The sequence below is a fragment of the Aquila chrysaetos genome, chromosome Z, assembly GCF_900496995.4.
Source record: "Aquila chrysaetos chrysaetos chromosome Z, bAquChr1.4, whole genome shotgun sequence".
Lineage (NCBI taxonomy): Eukaryota > Metazoa > Chordata > Aves > Accipitriformes > Accipitridae > Aquila > Aquila chrysaetos.
In genome coordinates, this window is record NC_044030.1 from 86,876,774 (window position 1) to 86,901,906 (window position 25,133).

The 25,133-nt window shown below is 43.8% G+C and overlaps 1 protein-coding gene across 19 annotated transcripts in view; it reads right to left on the reverse strand.

Annotated features, from left to right (window-relative positions):
• TCF4 (transcription factor 4) overlaps nucleotides 1-25,133 on the reverse strand; it is a 247,603-nt gene that overhangs the window by 163,056 nt on the left and 59,414 nt on the right. For 17 of the 19 annotated variants that reach the window (XM_030003630.2, XM_030003629.2, XM_030003628.2 and 14 more), the window contains 2 exons: nucleotides 4,742-4,803; nucleotides 1,957-2,053 (listed from right to left, as the gene is read on the reverse strand). The exons of the other annotated variants lie outside the window; for them this stretch is intronic. In XM_030003630.2, the coding sequence (XP_029859490.1) occupies nucleotides 1,957-2,053; nucleotides 4,742-4,803 (159 nt within the window). The remainder of the gene's footprint in view (nucleotides 1-1,956; nucleotides 2,054-4,741; nucleotides 4,804-25,133) is intronic. 19 annotated transcript variants of the gene reach the window in all.

Genomic DNA, 25,133 nt, shown 5'->3' on the forward strand with positions numbered 1-25,133 from the left:
CCTCCCGGCCAAGGCCCGCGGAGGTGTTTGAGCGGGAGGGAAACACGCACGCAGCCCAGCGGCCATCCCTCCTCCTCCGGCACTACTGCTCCGCGCCCAGGAGCGGAGCAAAACTGGGGAGTAAAGGGCTGCGCCAACAGGACAAATTAAGAAGAGTCCGCTCTAATTACCAGAAAATTATACCCAAGCACGGATGCAAAACGCCGTGGGTTGCGGGAGGCAGCTGACTGCCCCGGCAGCGCGCACACGTTATTGCGCAATAGCACGCTTGTCAAAAGCTGTTAGTCACTCACCGACCGCTTGCGCACACGTTAATCTATGTGTGTAGGAACATCACTAGTATTATTTCCAGTTGAAACTACCAAATCTCATAATAACCAAAAAACGTCAGGGCGCTTCAGGACCACGCACCGCGAGGATGCTGCCACGCTGCCCGGCTCGCGCCCGCAGCTGGAGCAGACACCTCTGGTTCGGGTCTGCAGAGCCGTGACTGGTGGCTCTGCAAACCCCGCTGATGGTAACGAGCGGGACCTTCTGGAAACATCAGGGCTTCCAAAGTTCCTCAACAGAGTACTACATGGCTTAATTCTTTAACCGGGTGCCTCCGAATGTGTTTTTATAAAACAACTGTTTCTTCAACCAAGTGAAACCAGTACTTTCGCTAAGATTGGCAAAAACAATCAGAGTCAGGAATGAGATTTTTCTGTGACCCAAGGGCAGGCAGAAGAGAGAGAGACTTTTAAGTTCTAAAGACTCAAATTAAAGGTTAAACTTGAAAGCACCACGCAGCCCAGTGGGTTTCACAGAAGCGTGTGGCTATTTGCAAAGTGTCTCTGTGCACTACCTAAGCCCCATGGCGTGAGTTAAGATGGGAGTGTTGAAATTTCCATGCTTTTTTTGGCTTATATTAGACCCTTTAAAACTGTTGTAACCATGTTTGTACGTGAATACATACAAATGACTACAAGCTCCAACATTGTCCCATATGTTAAACAACTCACAAATATTTCCCAATATTAAAAGACAAGGCATATTTTAGGGACATATATTAGAGCTGAAGAATGATATATCACAGTTACAGCTCCATGTTTTTTTTGGCTCGCATTCAATCCTTTAAAGCAAAGCATTTGGTTAGTTCATTGACAACTGCAGAAGAAGGGTGTGATCTTGGCCAAGCATAAGCATTACTAATATTTTTACATCATATATTTACTTTAACTAAACTCATTTATCAACCATAATTAAAGAAAGTAGCTATCATTCACTTACAAATAATTATAGTCTCTCTTCATACTGCTTTGGTGTTTGCTGCTAAGCTAAATGATTATTCAGGGGTGTCAAAACTTTCTATCATGGGGTGTGGGGTGGAAGGAGGGTCCTTGCCAAACGCCCTGGGCAAAATCTCACTCCTCTAAAGCAGAATAGGCTGCAACTACCCTCGCCTGAAATCCAGGAGTTTGCAGCTCACAGGTCCCAGCAGGCAGCGATCCACCATACTCCAAAACAAACAATGGCTTCAGTGTCCCTCACCAGTTATTTATCTGTTCCCTTTTGTGAACATATATTTATCGTATTTTCAGAAATCCTTTCCTAGTTTAAAAGTCCTGTTCAGAGCACGTCCGTATTTTCTCTGCCAAATGGCCACTTCTTTGAAAACAAAAGGCTGAGCCTTAGAAAATGACCATTTACCCCTTTCAGCAAATATTGCAGTTACTGCATCAAAAGTCATATCCCTCTCACAGCAAGAAAACACAGTCTGTTCAATAGACATCATCGGTGTACATTTTTGAAATTGCATGACAGCTTAAAAAAAAAATAATCCATGTTCCCACCCTTATGCCGAGTACGATCAACCCCAAAAATGAGAATGAGGGATTTAAACCCTCAGAATTTTATTTCTGGTTCACTTATTCCACTTTCAACATCACGGTCAAGTTAGGAAATTCGATTTCTTACTTTGTATTCTGGAATTGACAAAGGGAGGAGAGAGATTGTCATGCGACCCAAGGTCTCTGCTCGCCATATGATCATAGTGAGTCCCATCTCCATAGTTCTGTTAACAAATCAGGAAAAAACAAAATTTTACAAGTTTAAATAGCATTTTTCAAAACCTACAGGTCCATATTTCCCTTCTAAGTTTTAAGCCAACTATAAGTAACATTGTTCCCTTTATTGTTTTCCCCTATTGATTCTGCTGGAAGTGATGTGTTCCAGAACATTTTTAAAGCTGTTTCAAATTTTTATTTCATTAGTAATTGACTTCAGTTTGCTGTGTGGATAATCCTGAATGGGTGACTGAGATGAGGTTCCTGGAATTTCGTGCTGTGCAATTCAGCATAAAGCCCTCTCTTAGCATAAAAGCCTTCTTGCCCATAACATATGCAAGAACAGCAAAGAAATACTACTTTTAACATTTTGCTTTTTAATTTTATTTTTATGTAGAAATTTACCGTCTTAATCACCTCACTGCCATATACATGCACTGGACTATAAAAAAAAAAAATTAGAATTTTTTTCACAGTGGGTGTGGAAAGTTACTTCTCACTGAAAAAATAACCTGCGCTCATCCTTTGGGTGTGCAATTCTATGTGTGGCTAGTGAGTGGCAGCGACCCCCTCCTGGCCTGCACATCGCGCTGCCTTGTTACCCCTCAGTACTTCTCTGGGGATCAACAGCATCAGACGCTACCCACAGAGTCAAGGACGTATAAAAACCTTGCCAGGAACAGGCCCTTAATTTTTGAAACAGTTTTGGTGGAAACTTCTGCTTTCAGCCACTCGATTAGCAAAATCTTAAATTTAACTACAAACATTGGCCAAGCACACCAGTTATGTAATGTTTTGTTTCTTCGGTTTAGAAGAACTCACGAGAAACTAATTCTCCCAACATGGAAATACCATCACCATTTTACAAAGAAGGAAAGAGAGAGAGGTCAGGCTGTTTGCAGAATAACACTGCAAGTTAATGCACAGTCTTGATTGAAACTCCAGAAACTCCCAGGCTCGTGCTCTTTTCTTTATATCTCAAAACTTAATTGTACGCTCACATTCAAGTTTTTGCATGCATAAATAATTGTGTGTGCAAATTTAGAATTTACTTTTCAAAACATCTTTCCCTCGGAAGCAATACAAGTGTCAAGTAAAAAAAAAGGGATAAAAATAAAACTGACAGATGTGAGCAGTAATGACGTAATGGATGCTAAGCAGGATGGAATAAGAAAAGGTGTCGGGCTTCCCTCCCTCGGCGGCAACGCCAGGGTCCCCCCGCCACACCGTAAATGGGGGACCCCCCTCGGCTGCCCGCAGTGCCGTGCAGCGCCGCAGACATCAGCTTAAAACCTCAGCTGGCGTAACCTCCGCTGAGGGCAGGACCTGCCCCGAGGGGAAAGGACGGACCGAGGATGAACGGGGCAACCGCAATTCTCCTCGCCAGACAGACACTCGAGGGCACGGAGCTCCCGGCAATGCTGCTTGCGAGCCCTGATCCTTCACGTTAATTAGAAAACAATTAAAAAGCAATTTAAACAAACTGTTTAAATAAGGGCATAAGTAAAAGCGAAGCCACTTTTTGCCCAGCGTAAGTGTACTTCATGCATTTGCAGGAAGTAAACAGAAATAATCATCTTGGTACTGAAGCACAAGCCATGCCCAGCCCCGAGGACGAGCAAAGCCGCGATGCTCCGGCTGGGGAGCGGGGCTGCCGGGGTGGCTCGGGGGGGGGACCATCGGCAGCGCTGCCCACACTGTGCTGCTCGGGAGCGGCGGCAGCTCGGGGCGCAGCTGCTCTGCTGGAAATAGCATTTCTTCCCTACTGAAGTAACCGGCATCCCGATCCCGAGGTGTCTAAAGAATTTGGATAACTGTCCACAGCCACAATCGAAATGACTGAGTCCAGCTGTCTTGCAAATCTCAGCGAACGCTGAGCATCACCATGCCAGATAGCGGCTCGGTGCCTGCATTCCCCGGCGGCGGATCCCACTCTTACGTGGGGAGCACAGGAGATGTCCTTGCCCCATCCTCAGCAGCGTCCGGAGCAGAGGTGGGCAGGGAGGTGGGCAGGTAGCCGGCAGCCGGGCTACCTGCCCTGGAGCTCGGATGATGCCAGCAGTCGGGGGGGACGTGCCGAAACGCCCGGCCGCCAGCCCCCGGCCCGAGGAGAAGGGTTTGGAAGCCCCTCACCGGAGGCACGGAGCGGCTGAGGTGCGCCACGGGAAGGGCAGGGGCACGGCCGCCCCGCTGGGCAGCCCTGGCACGGGGGGGACAGAGCCGGCGGCCCCTCTCCAGCTTCGCTGCCCTGAGCCCGGGCCCTGGGGTGGCCGTGGAGTGGCCGGCAAGCCCCCGCACGGGGATGAGCGCTGCCCACGGCGGGGGCGCTGGCCCGCTCCCCAGGTTTGGCGACAGCCGCAATCCCTACAAATCCAGCTGCGGAAAATGAAACGCTCGGCAACAACATCTCTGCTCCAACCGCGCTCTGGGTGGTGGCAGCGGTTGGTAGGGCCTAGCAAGAAAAAATGGTTAATTAATATTCTCGCTACCTGTTAGCAGTAGCAGAGCAGGTGCCAAATTCAATCACAGGATCAGGTTTGAATGTTTAAAAAAAAGGCAATTTTAAAGAGAAGACAGGCTACAGCCAAGTTTGCATGCCCATTTTTCTACGCAATCAGGTGTAAAACTCATATTTAAGATTGTAAATTTACATACGCAGGAAGTCTGGTTTGGGGAAAAAGATTAGATATACTTACCCTGGATGGACTAGGATGTCCTGTATTCCCCCAGGACCCTGAGCTAGTTCTGTCTTCTACATCTAGGGACAAAAAAGTTCTTTAGGCTTTATTGCAATAATTCTTTCCTTTTGTATAGGCACTTTTAAATTAATGTTTCAAATTAATCTCCTGTTGCCTTTAATTAAGAATCAGGCACAGGGCTACTACGATGGTAGTGGCTTCTGACCCACTGCTTAAATTAACTCATTTAAATTCACAGCAGAAATGAACTGGACCCTCAGGAACCTGAGGTTTGAGCATAAAAATTACTTCAGCGGCTCAGTGTTTCTCAACACTTTAAAAAGTGACTGCACTGTACCAGTTAAAATCCTATCAAAATCTCCAGCACAAAAATAGGTATTGTCAAACAGTAAAAATAAAACATGATAAAACAGATGAAACCTAGAAGTTAAAGTAAGGCATGTTTGGGGTAAATGTACCTCTCAGCACCTCATCTAGGCTTCTGCTGCAGAAAAGCATTTACGCACATACTTGTATCTCAAGAAGAGAAAAGCACATTCCTAAAGGCAAGCACAGAGTGGGTATTTCTGTCTTGTCCTCTATCATTTGATAGAAAATTCACTGCAACCATTGGGTGGGAGACACTCCAGTAATTTCAGACAGCCCATTTCAGGGTGTTTTTAACCATTTTCACCCTGTTTGAGAGGGTGTCTCTAGGAATAACTCATCCCATTGCGTATGTGCTAGGACATGGTGAAACCTGCCATTTAGGGTACGGACCAAAGAACCAGGACTTCTACAAGTTCCTCTTAACTTTGCAACAAGACACAGAATTGTTTCAGCCTGCCATTTTTTTGTGTGCATTTTATCTGTGCACCAAAGGGACAGCTTGATAGTCACCCCAGGAATGTGAGGTGAGCTTCGCTAGTCAGCCACTGCAGCGTGCTTCCAGATCACTGGATAAAAGAAGCTAGCTGGACTGCAACACTGCATTTTCATTGACAAAAACCAGGTCATAGACACATTTTGCATACGAATGCTCTCCACATTTCACGATTCCCAACATTTCTTCTATGATGGAACTATTTTCATTCCACTTTCCCCAAGTCTTTCCCAGTATTGTCAATTAACCCAGTTTATTGTTATTAAAACTTCCTTGTAACATTGAATGTTCTTTCAGATGTGGAGCCTAAAAAAAAAAAAACAACAAAAAAACCCACAAAAAAACAAAAAACCCCACACCACCAAAAAGACCCATGCAGTAACTTCTTCCAAAGATACCCCAATTGCACAGGGCTGTCCCTCTCAGGTACCCTAAGCAGCAACGTGCATCTCCAAGCTGGCCACGCTACTTCTGAGGTTGCACCAAGGCCCGGGAGAAACCGAGGAACTCAACTTGGCAGGGTTGGAACAACTTGACAAGGGGAACAACTTGACACTGAAAGCTGAAGATCTTCTGCAGTGCGCTCAAGTATGCTGGGATATGCTTGCACAACCGCTGCCATCACAAAAGCTTTACTAAAATGAGTTGGGAGTCTCCTGAGACTTTCCACTTGGCTAAAAACTTAATGGCTAAACATAACACCAGTTCAGCGAGGCACTTGCGCACAGGTTTAATGGAAGCCTGTGAATAATTCCACTGAAATCATAGTTCACTCTCGTGTTAATTCAAGTAAATGAGATCACTCATGCTTAACGTTAAGCACATCCTTTAGTACATTGATGGACTGGACCATACTGCTTAAATCCATTACTTTTTTTTTTACTTACAGTATGTTAAATATCAGGAAATTTGATTGACATTGATTTATAACAGTATTATTGCACATTTCAGTGCTATTTACCAACTTACTCCTGTGTACCCACTAGCATCCTAATGAAATAATAACATTGCTTGCCTTTTGCCATGCACAAACAGTAGCTTTAATCTAATTGGAAAAATACGTATTTGGTCTTGCTGGCTAGAGAAACTTTCTGAGAGCGCTGCCGAAGACCACGCACACGAGCAGCTCCCTTTCCACTTGTGCATTGGTTCATGCATACCTCTAAGATCGGTGGGAACTTTGGTTGTCTGAGAAACAGATATGGTCATTAGCGCTTTAAAATATGGGTGCTGTGACCAAATCTGGTTGACTTCCAAGACCAAAAAAAACCAAACAAAACCCCCACACGTTTGTATAGTTTAATACTTTCCCCCAATTACAATTCCTATTATCTCAATAACGGATGAACATGTTAATAGCACAAGACACTCTTAGGTAAATATTTAATTAAGCTCCAGAAAAAGAAAGAAAATGTGTATCATTTACCTGACAGATCAGATCAACCATTCTATTAGGTTAATTAGGCATATTTTTAAAAATCATTTGTGTTATGTAACAGGCAATTAACTCTGTAGAGCCCCGATCCATTGCCTGCTAAAAATCAGCGGATATTATCCCATTGACTTTGATGGGCATCGTCCCACCCTCGAGCATAGCTTCCAAAATCCATCAGCGAGCAGAACAGCTCAGCCCTCAGAAACAGTGCCTGGGGGACCGGGCGAGAGCTCTGAGCCCACCTCCAGAGAGGTGGTAAACCCAGCACCTGCAGGAGCGGCTGCAGTCCCGTCCTGCTCTCCGCTCTGCCGTGCAGACCCACGAGCCCACTCGTGCGTGCGTAAAACAGAGGGTAAAGGACAGAGCAACACCAGCGAAGGGCCCTGCGCAGGGCATCACCTGGGGAGCTCTGCTTTCATTAACAAGGAGGTGTTATTCGCATAGCTGCCTGTTAGAAATTTCATTTATTAACATACTTATTTGCTGTAAAAGTCAGCTAACCTAAAATAATGCATGTTGTCAAGGCCCCTTACACTGGCTCACGGCCAGCGCTAGGAGCAAGATTTACATGCCAATAAAGGTTTTCAGACTGCTATACTGTGCATTTTTATTTATATTTTAAGAATACAGATGCCGTCGTCTTGGGCACTCTAATACGTCACCTAAAACAACACATTTCAGGGCTAATGTCTTGAGCAGTAATCCTTCTCTTGCACTCAGTGCCAAGGAGGGACAGCAGAGAGGGAAGGCGGCATCCCCACACCAGCCTGGGCAAGGGGTGTGCTCGGCTGCTGAGCTCTTTCCTTTGAGAGCCCACCAACCAGCTCCAGCTGAGAGTCCACTATCATCCCTTCAACATATGCTGGGCTGATACATGTGATTTAACCCACTCGTGGTGCTGCTTCCAAGTCATGCTCTTCAAAATCCTTTTTTTCAGGCACAGGGTAGGGGCGCCACACTCCCGCAGATGCCCAGTACTTTCTAGCAGCACATGGAAATACTGGCTTCATGGCCAACCGCTGGGCAGCCCCAGTGATGTGAAAGGAACTATTTGTGTGCTTACAGTTAAACATATGTTTTTGTGGTGAGCTGAAATCCTGCCCGGCTGTCCTTTCTGGTACTCTTTGCTGCGTTATCCCTACCTCTCCCTTGAGCCAAGCGTACCAATGATCAGAGGGCACTATCAGGTGCTTAAAATAACACAGGAACAACACATACCTCAGGGCTGAGGTATTCCTTGTCTCTGCAAACATCCCAGATCGAGTCCCTGGGCACACCCAAGACTAACCCGGAGAGAAAGTCCTGCCTAGGCAGGGGGGAGCACCGCCGAACACAAAGGACACCCCTGGGCAGGGAGAGGGACAGCTTTTGGGGATGCATCAGGGGAAGACAGATATTAAAGATATGCAGGCATCATTCTACATACCCAAGCGTATTATATCAGGTAGAGATTAGGAGACTAACCTCACAGAATAATCCTGTAAGATTTGCCTAGACGCCAAAATATTCAGCCATCTCAATTTTGGCTGAAAACTCCCTGACCTTTACCTTGGTTTAATCTCAGCCCATATAATGCTCAAGGTCTTCCACCAAAGTTAAAAGTTCTGGACTCTGATCAGAAAATGACAAGCAATGGCTCTTGTGCCTTATCTTCAGGGGTCACATCTTAGCTTTCGACCAATTTTCTTTGTATTTAGACTTAAATGTGCAAACTACACTATATTACTCTGCAAAACATCAATGAGAAGGCTTAATTAAGTAACACTGACAGATAAATCCATTTCTTTCGCAGTAATCAAATCAAAGCAGGTTGACATAACACAGGAACTTAATACAGTTATTCCCTTGTAATTGGAAAAAGGCCCTTTACTTCTCATTAAAGCAATCTTCTGGGTATTGGCATAATAAGAAGGCTCAGGGCTTTAATACTGCCCTATAAAAGCCCCAAGATACAGACCCCTTAAGCAAACATGCCAGATTATCTAATTCCTTGATCATAGTGGAACATGTAGTTATTGTTTTAAACTACTAATTCTTTATCTCAGCTACAGACAAAAGGAAGGAACTCAGACTAAAACACGTATCATGAAGCTCTATAAAAATGCAAGCTCTGGCTGGGGAAAAAGACGCATTTTCAAAAATACCCTAGATCTTCAGCTGGGAAATGGAGAGCTTAGCAAGATGAAAATTGTTCTTGGATATAAACAGTTATAAAGAGCAAATAATAAAATACGGTTTTATTGCATTTGTGAATTTGCTGGAAAATATTTTTTCAATGGAAGCGGAGCTGGCCAAAGCCTTCCTGCTGCTGCTGCGTTGGTACCACAGCTGTCTCCCACTACAGCCGCTATCACCACGCAGAAGGCAGCAACTGCCTACAAACCCTCAGAGAGGCACAAATTCTCCTTCAGCCTGTGAGCAGATTCGGAGTGTCACCGGAGCGGGTTCAGCGCCCGCGTGATGGGTTATGCCGTGCATGGAGCTCTCAACCGTTCCGTGTGCCTGTGGCCATGAAGGGGTTATGTGGTGGGGTACAACACTGGAGTGCTCAATGAACAGATGGGCGTCTGCACCTTGCATGCGTGCTCCTTGTCTCTTTTCATCTTGTTTACAAGTCTTGTCTTAGTGCGATCCAGTGAGCTATCAGCAGTCAAAAGCCAGCTAACTTCTGTCCCCCTCTAACCAGCCCTCAAATCAACAGCACTTCTCCCTTGGTAGAAAAGAAAAAAAACTCACTAATTACTACCTAGTTAATCTAGCCTAGTTTACTAATAATTTAGTATGACAGATATTGCAGGAAGGTTTGTAAGCTCCTAAACCTAATTCTGGAAATTTATTATGTACCCTGTAAGTACTGCCACTTAGGTAATTAGGACAGTGAAACCCTAATGACACCAAAGTCAATGCAAAATTCTCCAGTGACTTATTCGCAGAGCTTGGATTTATCCCAGAGTGCATAAACTTGAACACATATGTAATTTTCTCCAGAATCTGGCTCCTGTAAATTAACCTCACTTAATCACAAGCATTAGGCAACGTGACATTACAAAAAGCAAATCATCATGGACAGATTTGGTCAGTTTTTCAGAACGCAATTCATACGTGATTAATACAGTGTGATTTAAATAACTAAAGCTTCACTCAGCATCTCAGAAATTCTATCTAAAAAAAGTAAAACTGGCATTTAAATGGAGTCAAACCACTCTGAGCATTTTAAGCAAAAAACCTGGAAAAGCATATTCAACTGAATCTAGAAGATGTTCAGTGCTGTAGACCAAGACTGGCTGGATTCAAATCATGATACTTCTATTAATGATCTGGGGAAAAAGGAATTGCAATCCACATTGTTTACACCCCTGTGTTGGAAGGTACTGCAACTTCAGAGAGACTGCTGATGCTTAAGGATGCAGGGAGAAATCCAGAGCACTGATTTTGGGGCCAAAAGCTGCACTTACGCAGAGGAACAAGTTCCAGAAAGCCTCCAGTCGAGCAGCCACCTAACCCTAAAAGTACTTTTCAGCAGCCTGTAGGGTTCCGCTTCTTGCACTAAGGTTCCCTTGACAACAAAAAAAAAAAAAAAAAAAAAAAAAAAAAGGATGCCCTGAGAGCCCCTGAGCAGGGCGTGAAGCTCCAAGACCCTCCAGCAGCGAGGCTCACGCTCTGCCCAGACCTCCCGGTGCTCCCCATCAGCTAAGAACACTCCAAACGTGCCCAAACACAGACAGGACTGAGTTCAGCAACAGCACAGCAGATACCATCATCATCCACCACAAATGTTGAGGTCTGAGTGCTCTAGCACACAGGTGATCACTATTATACCTCCACCACCACCTGTGCTTTAGAGAAGCATCAGCCCAATATTAGGTGTCTCTAAACAGCCTCCATGCTCAGGATGTCAAATGAATAAAGGTGCTTAATACACACCTCCCATCTCCATTTCTGGAAAAAAGTTTAGAATTAGGTGACCTAAAGGGCAACTTACTGCCTAATATATGTGATTTCAAATTATTTTCACGGTAGGCCACGAGCTCTGACACGCTGTGTGACTCTCTCAGGCCAACAACTACTTTATTTTAAGGAGCTGTGATGCATAAACTGGAGGCACCATGTAAGGCCACTTGACCTTGGTTATAATGCCCAGTCCCTTGCACTTTCTTTGGTAAAAGTTTCACTGAAACCCTTGAGGTGCTCCCAGAACCTTTAGAATTAGAAAATTAGTATTTTTTCTGGAAAAACACCCAACTCACAAAAAAAACCAAAACAAACTCTTCTTTGCAGGAATAATCCAAACAAATACTTGGGAAATCATCCAAGACTGTAGCAATAACACAGGACAATAAACTAGATGACTCTGGAATATAATTTTGTTTGAACCTCCCACCACCTCCAATAACAAATTTGGGTACATACATAAAATCTTAAAATCACAGGATAGGAAATTATATTCTCATGCTTTACTCTGGTAAACGGCAAGATGGATATCACAGGCATTTTGCTCAGAGAGAGTTTGGGGAAAAAAAAAAAGAAAAAAAGAAAAAAGAGCAGACAGACTAGCAAAAGTAACTAAGAACTTAGTTCTTAGTGTTGCAGTGTTGCAAAACAAGGTATGCCATTTGAAAGATGATACATATGAAAAACCCATGTAAAAAGAATTATGCACGTGATGTTACACACAGTAACAGTAGTCTAGCAACTAGGTGAGATAATAGAAGAAAAAAAGAGCGCAGTGGTGGATCTTGTTAATTTTGTAGCAAACTTGATTAGGAACGTTGCTTTCTCCACCATTCATACATACATGCTGCTTAACCACACGTCATATGGGAGCAAGCTTACTGCTGGAGCGATGGGAGCCGGAGGTTGGGATTTGCACCAGGAGAGCATTTCTGGTTCCCAGCATCAGTCTGAACAGTATTTGGAGCAGTTTTGTGGGAAAACAGGCATTCAGCTAACACCGTACTCAGTCTGGTACTATTCGGGGGGGGGGGGGGGGGGGGGTGGTACTGAGGATGTTTATTAAAGCACATAGATCACTACTCCAACCTTTCCACATAAAACCAGAGCACACTCCCAACTTCTTGCCATACGATATGAAGCTTTGTAGAGCGCGAAGGTGTTTCATGGTAAGCTTCACTCCACCCTTCCAACACCATCATCCCAGCACACGTACAAATAAACAAATGAAATAATCTGACTACTATGCTCATGAGAGTAAATAGGAGAAGCATACATACATATATATATGATTTTTTTTTCAGATGTTCAAATAGTAAAGTGAGCAGAAGGGGCAAATCTGGTTTGTTTTTATCAGCTAAACCTCCTTGCTATGAGAAGACAAGGGTGAAATTCTACTTCTGTGGGAGTTTTCCATTTGATTTCAATCAAGACTAAAACTTCATCTCTAGTATTTGTGTTCCCTTAATTCAGAATAAATCATATTTCATGTTTAAAACAGCAACATTCAGAGAAGCAGCCCAATCAAAATCATGACACTTAACGAATGTTGTAATACAGGTGCTGAGCAAGCAGCCTGTACTCAAAAGTGTGCCTGTGAAAAATCTGGCCTTTATCTATCAGCTTCAGAGCAAGAAATACAGAATTATGTTTCTTTAACTTTTATTTAACTCAGTGCCAGGCCATATTCTTTGTAAAGGATCTAAATAAACTACATATCAAGCCAAAGATAATTCTTGAAGAACAGTCATTTCATGTGCATAAGTGCAAAAAAATATTTATTGATAGAATTGTCTTTCTGGCTCTGAAATAGAATTGCATTACTGTAATTCCAAAATACTGTAACAAACTTGGAAAATATTTTAACACACAAGAGCATAAAAATGCTTAAATTGATGACTTTTTATCTTTCGTGAATACTTAGAACATATTTCAGAGAAGCCAAGTGCTGCATTCCTGAATTTACCTATACAGCAAATGGGACCAGTTGTGCAAGACCAGAGTGAAAGGAAAACGTTCCACATGCTCGTCGGTGGACTTGGTCAAATTATTTAAATTGACTTTCCAAAGAAGAAAGGTAATATACTATAGTCAAAATCAACACATCTGCTTAACCTCCCCCAAAATGCTGTAATGTGTTTGCATTGGGAAAAGATGCCAAGGAAAATGGTGGTTCCTTCCCAGCACTTGGCTCCTGCACACAGAGCGGGCGTCTTCTGGACACCGTGCTTGCATCAGGCAAGCCCCTCTGCTTCAGTGGCAGGGTAGCTGGTGACACCACCAGCCTGCCATCCAGCGCAGGCGGCCTGGCAGTCCTGCCCGGCCGTGACCCCTGTAAATCTCCCAGCCCTTCCCACCCTGCACACACATCTCCCCCATCCATGCCCGCTTGCACAGAGGGCTGCGATTTGGAGAAGGACATGGGAAGTTTAGCTTCTCCAGAAGTAAAGAGCTGAAGAGCAAAGGGATAACTGGAGGAAACCTAACAAGGTCCAAGCCTTTGTCCACCAGAGGACTGGTCTAGCAAGGGCTTCTGGTTCAGAGCATCGTTTCATTTGTACCACGATGAAACCAGAGTAACGTGCTGTTGTTACGCACTGCGCTCTCCCCAGCAGACAATCAGAAGGCACAGAGGACACCAGAACTGCAAAGGAAAATCCAGCGGTGAAGCTGCAATAGAAACATGGCATAGAAGCACACAGAAGGGTAACCAAGCCAGCTAAGAAGAGCAGGAGTAACAACCGTGGAGGACAGGACTGGGTAGCCCTGTGCTTCCTTGAGAAAGGGTGTTCAGAGCTACAAAAATCCCTCCCTGGACTGCCTTTTACAGTGGCTGTTTGGGTGATGGGGGTGATGGAGATGAACAAATGGATACAGCCCGCCCTTGCCAGCAGCAGAAGACAAAAGCAGTTAGTGTTAAAGGAAAAGCTAGACCCCTCTTTCCCACCACGTTAGCTCAAAAAAGCTGATGGCTGTTCTGCTCCTGGCAGGCTGGGTGCTCCTTCACGGACCCAGACAGGCTCTCAGTTACTGGGGCGGGTTTGTGATATGGGCTGATCCCTGAGAGGTCCTCAACACTGAGGTCTTTGAAGAAAGTTGTTTGGAGAAAGAGGTAACAGAAAGGGTGTGGATTACAAAACATCAGCTGCTTTTTTTTATAATTTTAACACAGCAAATCAAAGATAGTCTTACATGCTAAATATACATAATATATATAAAAAAAATATTTTTAAAAAAGCCAAAATACTGAATGCGTGGCTAGCAGTGGTCTGTTTGCAAAACAGGCATTTCAATTCTGCAGTAATTCAGTCAGTATATCTTTACCTGCATCAGTAAACCCTTTTATGCTAACTCTGAGTATTTCCCCAACTGTGTTGATTTGCTGACATGACCTAAAATACATAGAATAGTAAATGGAGAAAGACAAACATCTTCAGATTTGAATTTTATCTTCAAGGGAAAAAACAGTATATTAAATAGTATATTAACCTATGAAAATAATTTTATATGGGATTTAACATTCACAATATCCTCAAATAAGAAGGAAAAGGACCAAGATCTCTACAGGAGAGTCTTTTTGTACACATGCCATACTAACATGCGATTAGCATTTCTCATTGTGTCAAAAATGAGAAGGGTGGGAAAAATACTAGACTAATTATGACTATTATCATACTTAGACAAGTATGATAAACAGATACTTCAGGATTGCTATTTCCTCTTTGTGCTCTGAAGCACCTTATAAACAGTACGTCAGATACTGCTAATACAAATTAAGTTAAACACACCCGCTTTGTGGATTGAGACCTTTTCTGCTGTTTTGTTTTTCGAAAGATTTTTTTTTCCCCCCTCAGAGTATTATGTTTTTTAAGAACGAAATAAAAAGTGAGCTCAACAAAAAATGACAAAATACTGAAGAAGGATTAAAGAGCAGTAGATGAAGGGAAGAATAAGCTGGTCACCTGGACCTTTGGTAAGCTAAAGGACTGGCAAATTTAAAAGTCATATCCATTGATGCAGTCTTTTTTGAAGATTTTGCTCTACATTTTAACAGGACATGGTAAAAAAAATAGACAGGGAGGTGATCTGGAAGAAGGGCAGTATGAAGCTTGAAGGTAACAGAAGTAGTCAAGGACTGACTTCATCGAGAGAAAGGAGCCAGGATATGGAGTCACAAACAAAAGCACAGACTGTGAAGGGCCATGGAAACCAGTGAAGAAAACTTAAATATGACATGGGAAACAGCGGGGAGACAATAAAGGGATTTATGAGGAATCAAATGTGGTTTTAGTATCAGACAATAGAGGGGATGTTGACAGACTGCAGGCACAGGATGGGGAGAAGTTACACCAAGTTCAGGCAACAGTTCGGGCTTGAACAAGAAAAGAGGAATAGACGAACTGTGAATCCATCCACCTCCAACATGCGGAAAGTTGCATATAATTATCCTGTGACAGCAATGTAAAGAAAGCACAGATTCAAAATGGGGAATTCTACTACTTATTTGATAAACAATTTACTATTGGTTTGCTCAAGGGATTAGATACAAAGCTTTAGGGTTTTTTTTTTTTTCCCAAAGAAGTAGGACCAGCTGCCAGATATATACAATACACTTCAATTGCTTCTGTTAAAGCCACAAATAATTGAAAAATTCATTTGAATCAGATGGTCATTTTATTTTCTGCCTGAATTTCCAAAGTCTATACAAATATCCACAGAGTGTCTGAGGCACCACTTGACAGCATTTGCTATAAAACGTCAACAGTGTAAACAAATCTAAACTGTTCTCAATCTTAATATTCGTAACAAGGAATTGCATTGTCCTGCCATCGGATGAGGTCATAAAACCTCACATTGTATTTAGTAGAGTTACATAAGCTATTTTCTAACACACTTATGACATAGACTTCGTGCTTGTCAGGACAGATGACTTTTACATATCCATTCCATTTGCATAATTTCAGCATTTAACCAGTTTTTAGCAGATCTGCTGAAACTATAAGCAGATAGAAAAGTTTAAGATTCTAGTTATAGTGCCCTCTCTAGCTTATCAGGTTACTGAAGGTTTGATTTTGCTCTGGTTTTGGATAGTCTGGGGGTAGGGAGTGTTGTGGGAGAAGGGTTTCCTGAGCAAAATGAGTCTTTTATTTATTTTAACCTGAAAGGAGATAGAGTTTAGTAGGAAAGTGTCTGTTTCTCGGGACTCTTTCACTTATAAAATGAATGTGGTTTATAAACTGTGGTTATCTAATTAATTTAGTCTATATTCCTACATAGTCTATATTAAAGTACTTAATTTTTACTTGAACCCAATAACTAGAGCACTCCAAATTTGTAATTAATCACGCTGTTCCAGGCAAAGTGTATACATTCTACACCACAACCTAAAAATAAGTAAGGACTGATTTAAGTAAACTCTGCTTGTATAACAAATTATGAAGGCCTCTGTATGAAGCAAATGGACATTTCAGTTCCAAACTAGTATTCAAAGCCAAAAGGCAATGGTGGAAGCTTTGATTAAAACCTTCCTAAGGCCAAGCCACTTAAGATAAGATGGCTAATCAGGAGACAACTGTAGACTTCTGGGAGGGCTCCTTAAATAACCTCATTCTTCTTCATCACTAACTTCTACACTACTTGTTTCCCCCGTTCTGCCTGCCCACTTCTCCCACGGCAGCACCCTGTCACCCCTTTGTGCCACCCAGCACTCTCCCAGTTACAGCCCCGTGCAGCTCCAGCTCCTCTGGACCCCACGGCACACCACATGCATCTCAAAGGACCTCAAAAAGAAGGGCAGAGGGGTTGTATCCATATCTGTAAATATCACTGTCACCTAGACTGCCTGTTTTCTTCTCTTGCAAATAACAATTAAATCGACAGTTAAACTATGCCTCACCCACCTCCCCTGCCCAATCTGCCCACCAAGCTTCTCTGAGGACCTCTGCTTCCCAAGGCTGGTGTGAAACACTCGGATGCTCATCTCAGCTATGTGTCACTGTGGGCTAGTGACACCAAGAGTCAAAGGTTACCTTCTTATTTTAACATTCACTTTGTTCCCTTTCTGGGAGAAATCTGCATTGAGCTTCTAAATAAATAAATTCTCCAATTTTTTTTTTTTTTGCACATGTTTGTGTAGTCTAGGAAAATATGAGCTTTATAAGGAAAATCTGAACACAGCTAGAACATTCTGATTTTCTGAGACACAACCACGTGGTAAGACATACTACAAACAAAACACGTTTACACATGGAAGAGAAAATCATCACAGAAATCCAACTTAAGCACCCAATGAGTAATTTCATATTTAACCACCTTCGATGATTTTTTTTTTTCAGACACCGAGTCTCTACAACCACTGCTAGTCAGATATACAGATTAAATTTTTTTTTTAAGTTACATATACTTACATAATAACACTCCAAAAGTGTGTTGTATGAATGAGAAATGTTACGCTTCAGACACGGTAACCTTTCGAGAAAACACTGCCATACAAGAAAAGGTGCTCAAATGCTCCAGGGTAACGGAGCAGAACGTGCAGAAGATGTCCCAGGTTTGAAGCCACCCCTCTCTCCTGCTCTCAGAAAGCCGTGCTTAACGCTACAGTTGGGTTAAGCATCGGTCACCAGAGCGTTTTCCAGGAGAGGTGCCCGCAGCAGCCCCGGCTCCAGCCAGGTGAGGCAGAGCAGCGCCTGCAGCAGGTGGATCTCGGCTTTTCTTTAGCTGAGCGGGCTGTTATTTTTGCCAGCACAGCAGTAATACCACGATATGTGGTTTACAGGGCCATGAAACATTAGGAAACCCTATGCTTTAGTAATTAAAGCTAGATAATTCATTCCTAAGGTTTATATCCTTAGCATTAACTACCTGCACGAGGACCCCAAATCCTTTTGGCAACGCAGACGTCGCACGCTCTGCTCGCGTGTTCCCTGTGCACGACTGCATAGCACACTGTGCACCACGTCCGGACACAGCACGTGGGCGAGAGCAGAGCAGTTACTCAGTCCTTCCTCCACACTCCAGCGGAGGATTTTTTCCTGCAGCTTATTGTGAAGTACGTGGTCCGGTATTATTGTCAGTGACGCAACGTTGAAAATGTTGGATTTAATTTAACTCTTAATTAACAAAAATAATATACAAGGAGTTTGATTTACAAGGAGTGCCCCTCTCACAAATTGCTAAAATAAGCTGAATAATGGTATGGAATAGCATTTAATAATTTGCTACCCAGTTACACTGCATTAGTAATCTCATTAGCAGTTGGCAGCAATGCTGCAATATATCACAACAATCTGGGGAGGGCACCAGGGCTCCCACAAGGCAAGGGAAAAGAACAACCAGGTTAATGCTCTGCTCATATACATTAAGGAGATTATTTCATGGAATAAGTCAGTCCAATAATTTATAGCATCATGTAGATAACAGCACATTTAGCATATGGTAGGTACTCTCATGAAACCCATGTGCCCCGATTTTAAAAGAAAAAAATGCCCGAAACTGTTTTCTTAAACTTGAGGTAGGCAATTTAACTATGCAATTTTATCTTTAAATATAAATGTAGAAGAGACCCACTACCTTCAGTGGAAATGAGGGGAAGAAGCAGGAAGATGGGCATTTTCAAAATTAGGTAATATGTTTAGGTGCTGAAATATCTCATTAAAAACTTAATCCAGGCACCCTCAGTTTAATCCAGGAACTTCTATAAAAACCAGGGTCCTGGCATCTAAATAGAACTGGATGAAATCTGACACACAAGAGCTCAGTCTGGGACAACATTAAGGAAACTGTAACTGAACTGGAGACCTGACTCTGCAAACAGACCGTGCAGAAAGATTGATGGTAAAGGCACTACAAGAACAGGGCTTTTCCTTACATGTTTTTGAGTGACAAATAATGAAAAAAAAGTTGGTATTTGTTTTCAGTCATGTACAGTTTTGCTTTGACTTAAACTGTCCGTAACTACTAACTGTTACAGTTGACTAGTGGCTTTGAGGTTGTAAAAGCACATAAATGAAACTCTTAATTAATGGAAGCAACCCAGTGGGCTTAATTCCTCTCTTTTCTGCCTGCAAAATCTCAAAGCAGAATTTAGTTCTAAATAGTCTGTCAAAACCTTGGGGAAAGGGGTTAATTTTTCAGCCCTCTGTGCTGGCTGCAAAGCCAGAGGAGCATCACCCTTTTGAAGTTGCAAGGCTGGAGCGACTTCGGCCATACGCCTGGCTGCTCCCAGCTGCAGGGCCGTGGGGCTGGGGAACAGGAGCCGTCACCGCGCCATCCCCGCGGGACCACAGCGACTGGCACAGGGCAGAGCCGGCCAAATCCTCAGTGCACCGTGGTGGCACTGAACCCACCAGCCAGAGCCCGTGAACTTCCCCTCCGCTTGGGTCATCTTCTAACCCGTTTCTGCAGCTTCCCCCTCCGCTATGAATCACCAGCTCTTCAGCAGGAGCTCTGCCCTGTGACTCAAGGGGTGAAGGCTGGCTTTTTCCTTCATTATAAAGAAAAAAAATAAATAAAATCAAGCATTAAAAAAGTGCAACCTTTTTTTTCCACTTACAAGTGGGGAATAAATTCAGTGATCAGCGTTCCCTTTGAATGGACAGCTCAGAATCGGGAGTGCATCTGTTAGAGCTGTTTCTGTATACACTTCAACATGATGCTGTTATCTAAACCAGATTTTTTACAGACCACACCAGCAGCTGGGTTTTGTACCTCTGGCCAGTACATGACTGGTTAATTCCCAATATTTATGTTTCTTGGAAACAGAAAGATTAGCAAGGAATGTGTAACTGGAAAAAGTTGAGGTTTAAAAAAAAAAAAAGAGAGACAGAAAAAACAACCAAAAAAACAACCCCCACCAGTCCAGCTCATCTTCCAACTGGCTGCTGCAAAAGTCAGAAATTATACCAACTGCAGTGAATAAAAGATACTGTCCTGATTGCAAACCATGCAGATCTGATGAAAGGGAAATCAAACGTAAACAGAAGAAAAATATCTAATGAAACTAAAGGACATTTTCTGCTAAACTTGTAGTCTTTGGAGAACAGCATTTTAATTTAAGCCTACTTTAGAATGACTTCATCTATATGAAAATTACATTAAAACTGCCCTAGATGTATTTGCATTTAAAGTGTATTATGACAGCCCTTAGCAAACACTTTCTATTTACTGGACACTTGCTATCGTAAGACAATCCACACGTTTCTGGGCAAAGAATATCAAGTGACAAGGGAAAAGCCTACCAGAAACCAATTCTACAGAAATTTTAAGTGATCTATTACACCGTAGTGCAAAAGGATTTTTAAAGCAAAGTGAGAGAGTTTGTCATATTTTCAAGGGCATACTGTGACTTCACCTGGCTTAATCCACCTGGTTTAAGGCAGCCTTTGGCGGTAAAGATAAACACTGGTTAAATGTTAGTGATGGCAAACTATTGGCTTTAGTGCCGTGTTTGGCCCTGGTACAGATCTGGGCTTGTAACAACCACTGCCATCCCAAAGCCTTTTAAAATTCATTTGACATCAGTTCGTTAAAGCTCTGAATTTGAATAGGATGAATGTGATGGCCAAGAACTGGCTCTAGATACGTAGTTACCCCAACAAACTGCCTAAGTATGGGTATATTTTCCTTCCACACTTTCACTCTCACACTTGAATTTGCAAGGAAAGAGAAAGGGATTGAAACACCTCAGCCCCAGGTGCATCCTCTCTCCGATGGCCAGCAGCGTGCAAGATTTCACATTTAATTTTCAATTTTGCAATTCTCCACAACTCCCACTGACAGAAAACACAAACCCCAAAAGCCTGTTATCTGCATGCCCCAATAAATAATAAATAATCCATGCCCTGGATAAAAGAGTTCCTCGCTGCAGTAGACGCAGATATAGCTGTATAAAAAAAAAAAAAAAAAAAAAAAAAAAAACAAACCAAAAAACAACTACTCGTTCTTACACTTAAACTTAAGCATTTAGTGAAGTTTCCTGCAGAGCAGCCCCAGATGCTGCCCTGCCCTGCTCTCCTGGGGGCCCGGCCAGCTGCTGGGGTCCCCGGGGGACAGGATCGCTCCCCCTCCAGGACACATGCCAACCTCTCAAGGTCCTGGTGCTCCAACCCGCTTTCTGTTCTTCCCTGCCCTGTCTCTGTGTTCACACACGCACACTCGGCGCACAGTGCTGTGTCTTTCAACACTAATAAAGCAGAGAGGAAGCAATCAATGCACATGGGAGCCCCTGCGATGAGCTTCCCCATGCACGTAAGGAAGCTTGGGCTCCTGAAGAGCCAGCTCTGCTAAAAGCTACCAAATAAAGCATTTACATTTATCTATCGCATGAATGTTCTAAGCGTGCCAAAACACAACATATTCACGCTCAACACTCTTCTGAGATTTGGCACTATTTTTAATGTTACAATACTCCTAAAACCATAAATCTATTTTTCTCCCCAAAATGAGTATTTCCAAAGCTTCCATGGAAGTTTTTTAGGCTTCCCTTGATCTTTGAGGGAACGACTCCTACCCTTCCTCATGCACCTGTTTTGAAGCTGCTCATACATCCCTTATGAAAAGTCATAGAGAACCAGCAACACATATTAATAAAATGGTTTTAAAGCACCTGACTTGAAAAAGATTGAACAAAAGCATTCCATCATTGGTCAAGAATCGTCTTTTATTATTACACTCTGATGCAGTGGGCTAGATTTTGCTTGGGCTGAAAACCCCTCCTTTCTAAAATACAGGCTCGAGTTCAAGCAAAAGTTGGTGTCACAAGTTATTGTTGTGTTAGAAACCACAGAAGTGCCTGAGAATGGTCACGTAGGAATTAGGGCTTCTCCCCCCCAAAAAGTGGCAGGATCAATAGCCCAACTAAAGTGCATCTACACCAACGCATGCAGCATGGGCAACAAAAAGGAGGAGCTGGAAGCCATAGTGCAGCAGGAAAACTATGACATAGTTGCCATCATGGAAACATGGTGGGATGACTCGCACGCCTGGAGTGCTGCAATGGATGGCTATAAACTCTTCAGAAGGGACAGACAAGGAAGGAGAGGTGGGGGGGTAGTATATTAGGGAGCATTTTGATTGTCTAGAGCTTAATGATGGTGACGACAGGGTTGAGCGTCTACGAGTAAGAAACAGGGGGAAGGCCAACAAGGCAGATATCACGGTGGGAGTCTGTTACAGACCATACAACCAGGATGAAGAGGCAGATGAAATATTCTGTAAGCAGCTGGGAGAAGTCTCACAATTGCTAGCCCTTGTTCTCGTGGGGGACTTCCACTTACCAGATGTCTGCTGGAAATAAAATACAGCGGAGAGGAAACAGTCTAGGAGGTTCCTGGAGTGTGTAGAAGATAACACAGCTGGTGAGGGAGCCAGCTAGGGAAGACGCCCCGCTGGACATGTTGTTTGTGAACAGAGAAGGACTTGTGGGTGACATGATGGTTGGAGGCCATCTTGGGCACAGCGATCATGAAATGATAGATTTTTCAGTTCTTGGAGAAGTAAGGAAGAGGGTTAGCAGAACTGCCACCTTGGACTTGCAGAGGGCAGACTTTGGCCTGTCTAGGAATCTGGCTGACAGAGTCCCTTGGGAGGCAGTCCTGAAGGGCAAAGGAGTCCAGGAAGGCTGGACAAGAAGGAAATTCTCAAGGGCGCAGGAGCAGGCTGTCCCCACGTGCCAAAAGACGAGCTGGCGGGGAAGAAGACTGGCCTAGCTGAACAGAGAGCTTTGGCTCGAACTCAGGAAAAAAAAGGAGAGTTTATGACCTTTGGAAGAAAGGGCAGACAACTCAGGAGGACTACAAAGATGTCGTGTGGTTATGCAGGGAGAAAATTAGAAGGGCCAAAGCCCGACTAGAACTTAATCTGGCTACTGCCATAAAAGACAATAAAAAATGTTTCTATAAATATATTAGCAATAAAAGGAGGGCTATGGAGAATCTCCATCCTTTATTGGGTGCAGGGGAAAACATAGTGACAAAGGATGAGGAAAAGGCTGAGGTACTTAATGCTTTGCCTCAGTCTTTAATAGTAAGACCAGTTGTTCTCGGAGTACCCAGGCCCCTGACCTGGAAGACAGGGATGGGGAACAGAATGAATCATTTTCCAAGGGGAAATGGTTAGTGCCTTGCTACACCACTGAGACACACACAAGTCTACGTGGCCAGATGGGATCTACCCAAGGGTACTGAAGGAGCTGGCAGAAGTGCTCACCAAGCTATCCACCATTTATCAGCAGTCCTGGCTAACTGGGGAGTTCCCAGTTGACTGTAAGTTAGCAAATGTGACACCCACCTACAAGAAGGGCCAGAAGGAGAATCCAGGGAACTACAGGCCTGTCAGTCTGCCCTCGGTGCCAGGGAAGGTTATGGAGCAGATCATCTTGAGCACTATCACATGGCATGTACAGGACAACCAGATGATCTGGTCCAGTCAGCATGGGTTTATGAAAGGCAGGTCCTGCCTGAATAACCTTGTGACAAGGTGACCCACTTCATGGATGAGGGAAAGGCTGTGGGCTTTGTCTACCTGGACTTTAGTAAAGCCTTTGACACCATTTCCCACAGCATTCTCCTGGAGAAACTGGCTGCTCATGGCTTGGACAGGCATACTCTTCACTGGGTGAAAACTGGCTGGATGGCCGGGCCCAAAGAGTGGTGGTGAATGGAGTTAAATCCAGTTGGCAGCCAGTCACAAGTGGTGTTCCCCAGAACTCAGTACCAGGGCCAGTTCTGTCCAGTATCTTTCTCAATGATCTGGACCAGGGCATCGAGCACACCCTCAGTAAGTTTGCAGATGACACCAAGTTGGGCGGGAGTGTTGATCTGCTGGAGGGTAGGAAGGCTCTACAGAGGGATCTGGACAGGCTGGACCGATGGGGCGAGGCCAGTTGTATGAGGTTCAACAAGGCCAAGTACCAGGTCCTGCACTTGGGTCACAACAACCCCAAGCAATGCTACAGGCTTGGCAAAGAGTGGCTGGAGAGCTGCCCGGCGGAAAAGGACCTGAGGATGTTGGTCGACAGCCGGCTGAATATGAGCCAGCAGTGTGCCCAGGTGGCCAAGGAGGCCAACAGCATCCTGGCCTGTATCAGAAACAGCGTGGCCAGCGGGAGCAGGGCAGTGATCGTCCCCCTGTACTCAGCACTGGTGACGCCGCACCTCGAGTACTGTGTTCAGTTTTGGGTCCCTCGCTACGGGAAAGACCCTGAGGTGCTGGAGCGTGTCCAGAGAAGGGCAACGAAGCTGGTGAAGGGTCTGGAGCACAAGTCTTATGAGGAGCGGCTGAGGGAACTGGGGTTGTTTAGCCTGGAGAAAAGGAGGCTGAGGGGAGACCTCATTGCCCTCTACAACTACCTGAAAGGAGGTTGGGGTCGGTCTCTTCTCCCAAATAACAAGCAATAGGACAATAGTAAATGGCCTCAAGTTGTGCCAGGGGAGGTTTAGATGGGATATTAGGAAAGATTTCTTCACCAAAAGGGTTGTCAAGCATTGGACCAGGCTGCCCAGAGAAATGGTTGAGTCACCATCCTCAGAGGTATTTAAAAGGCATGTAGATATGGTGCTTAGGGACATGGTTTAGTGGTGGACTTGGCAGTGCTAGGTTAGCGGTTGGACTTGGATGATCTTAAGGGTCTTTTCCAATCTAAATAAATTCTGTGATTCTATGATGCAGGAGTTAGGTCATATTACACATTGCTGAACCCAAATAGCTCAACGCTTGCTTGGTTAAAATGAAACTTACTTTCTTTGCTTTCTCTGTTTTCTTTAGTTTTTGTGGTGCATTAAGCTCAGCTCATGTTTTTTTTGCTTTTCACTGCAAGCAAAAGTTAGAGATTTCCTTTTGGTTAAGAAGAAAAATACCAAATGCCAAGATAATTGCATCGTTTTCCCCCGGCCAAATTAAACACCAAATATTGAGTCTCACAGTGCAATGTCAAATTGGCAACACTGCTCAGGAGGATCATAATGCTATCTGTTGACTTAAAAAAAAAAAAAACAAAAACCCCCAACTATTATTACCTTTCCACTGTTTGTACCTTCTCAGGTCCAGATCACACTAATAATCAGGCACTTCATGAACAAGAAATTCCAGGTAACTGCCCTGTTAGGGGCATCACAGAACATCTCCAGTGAAAATTACATGTT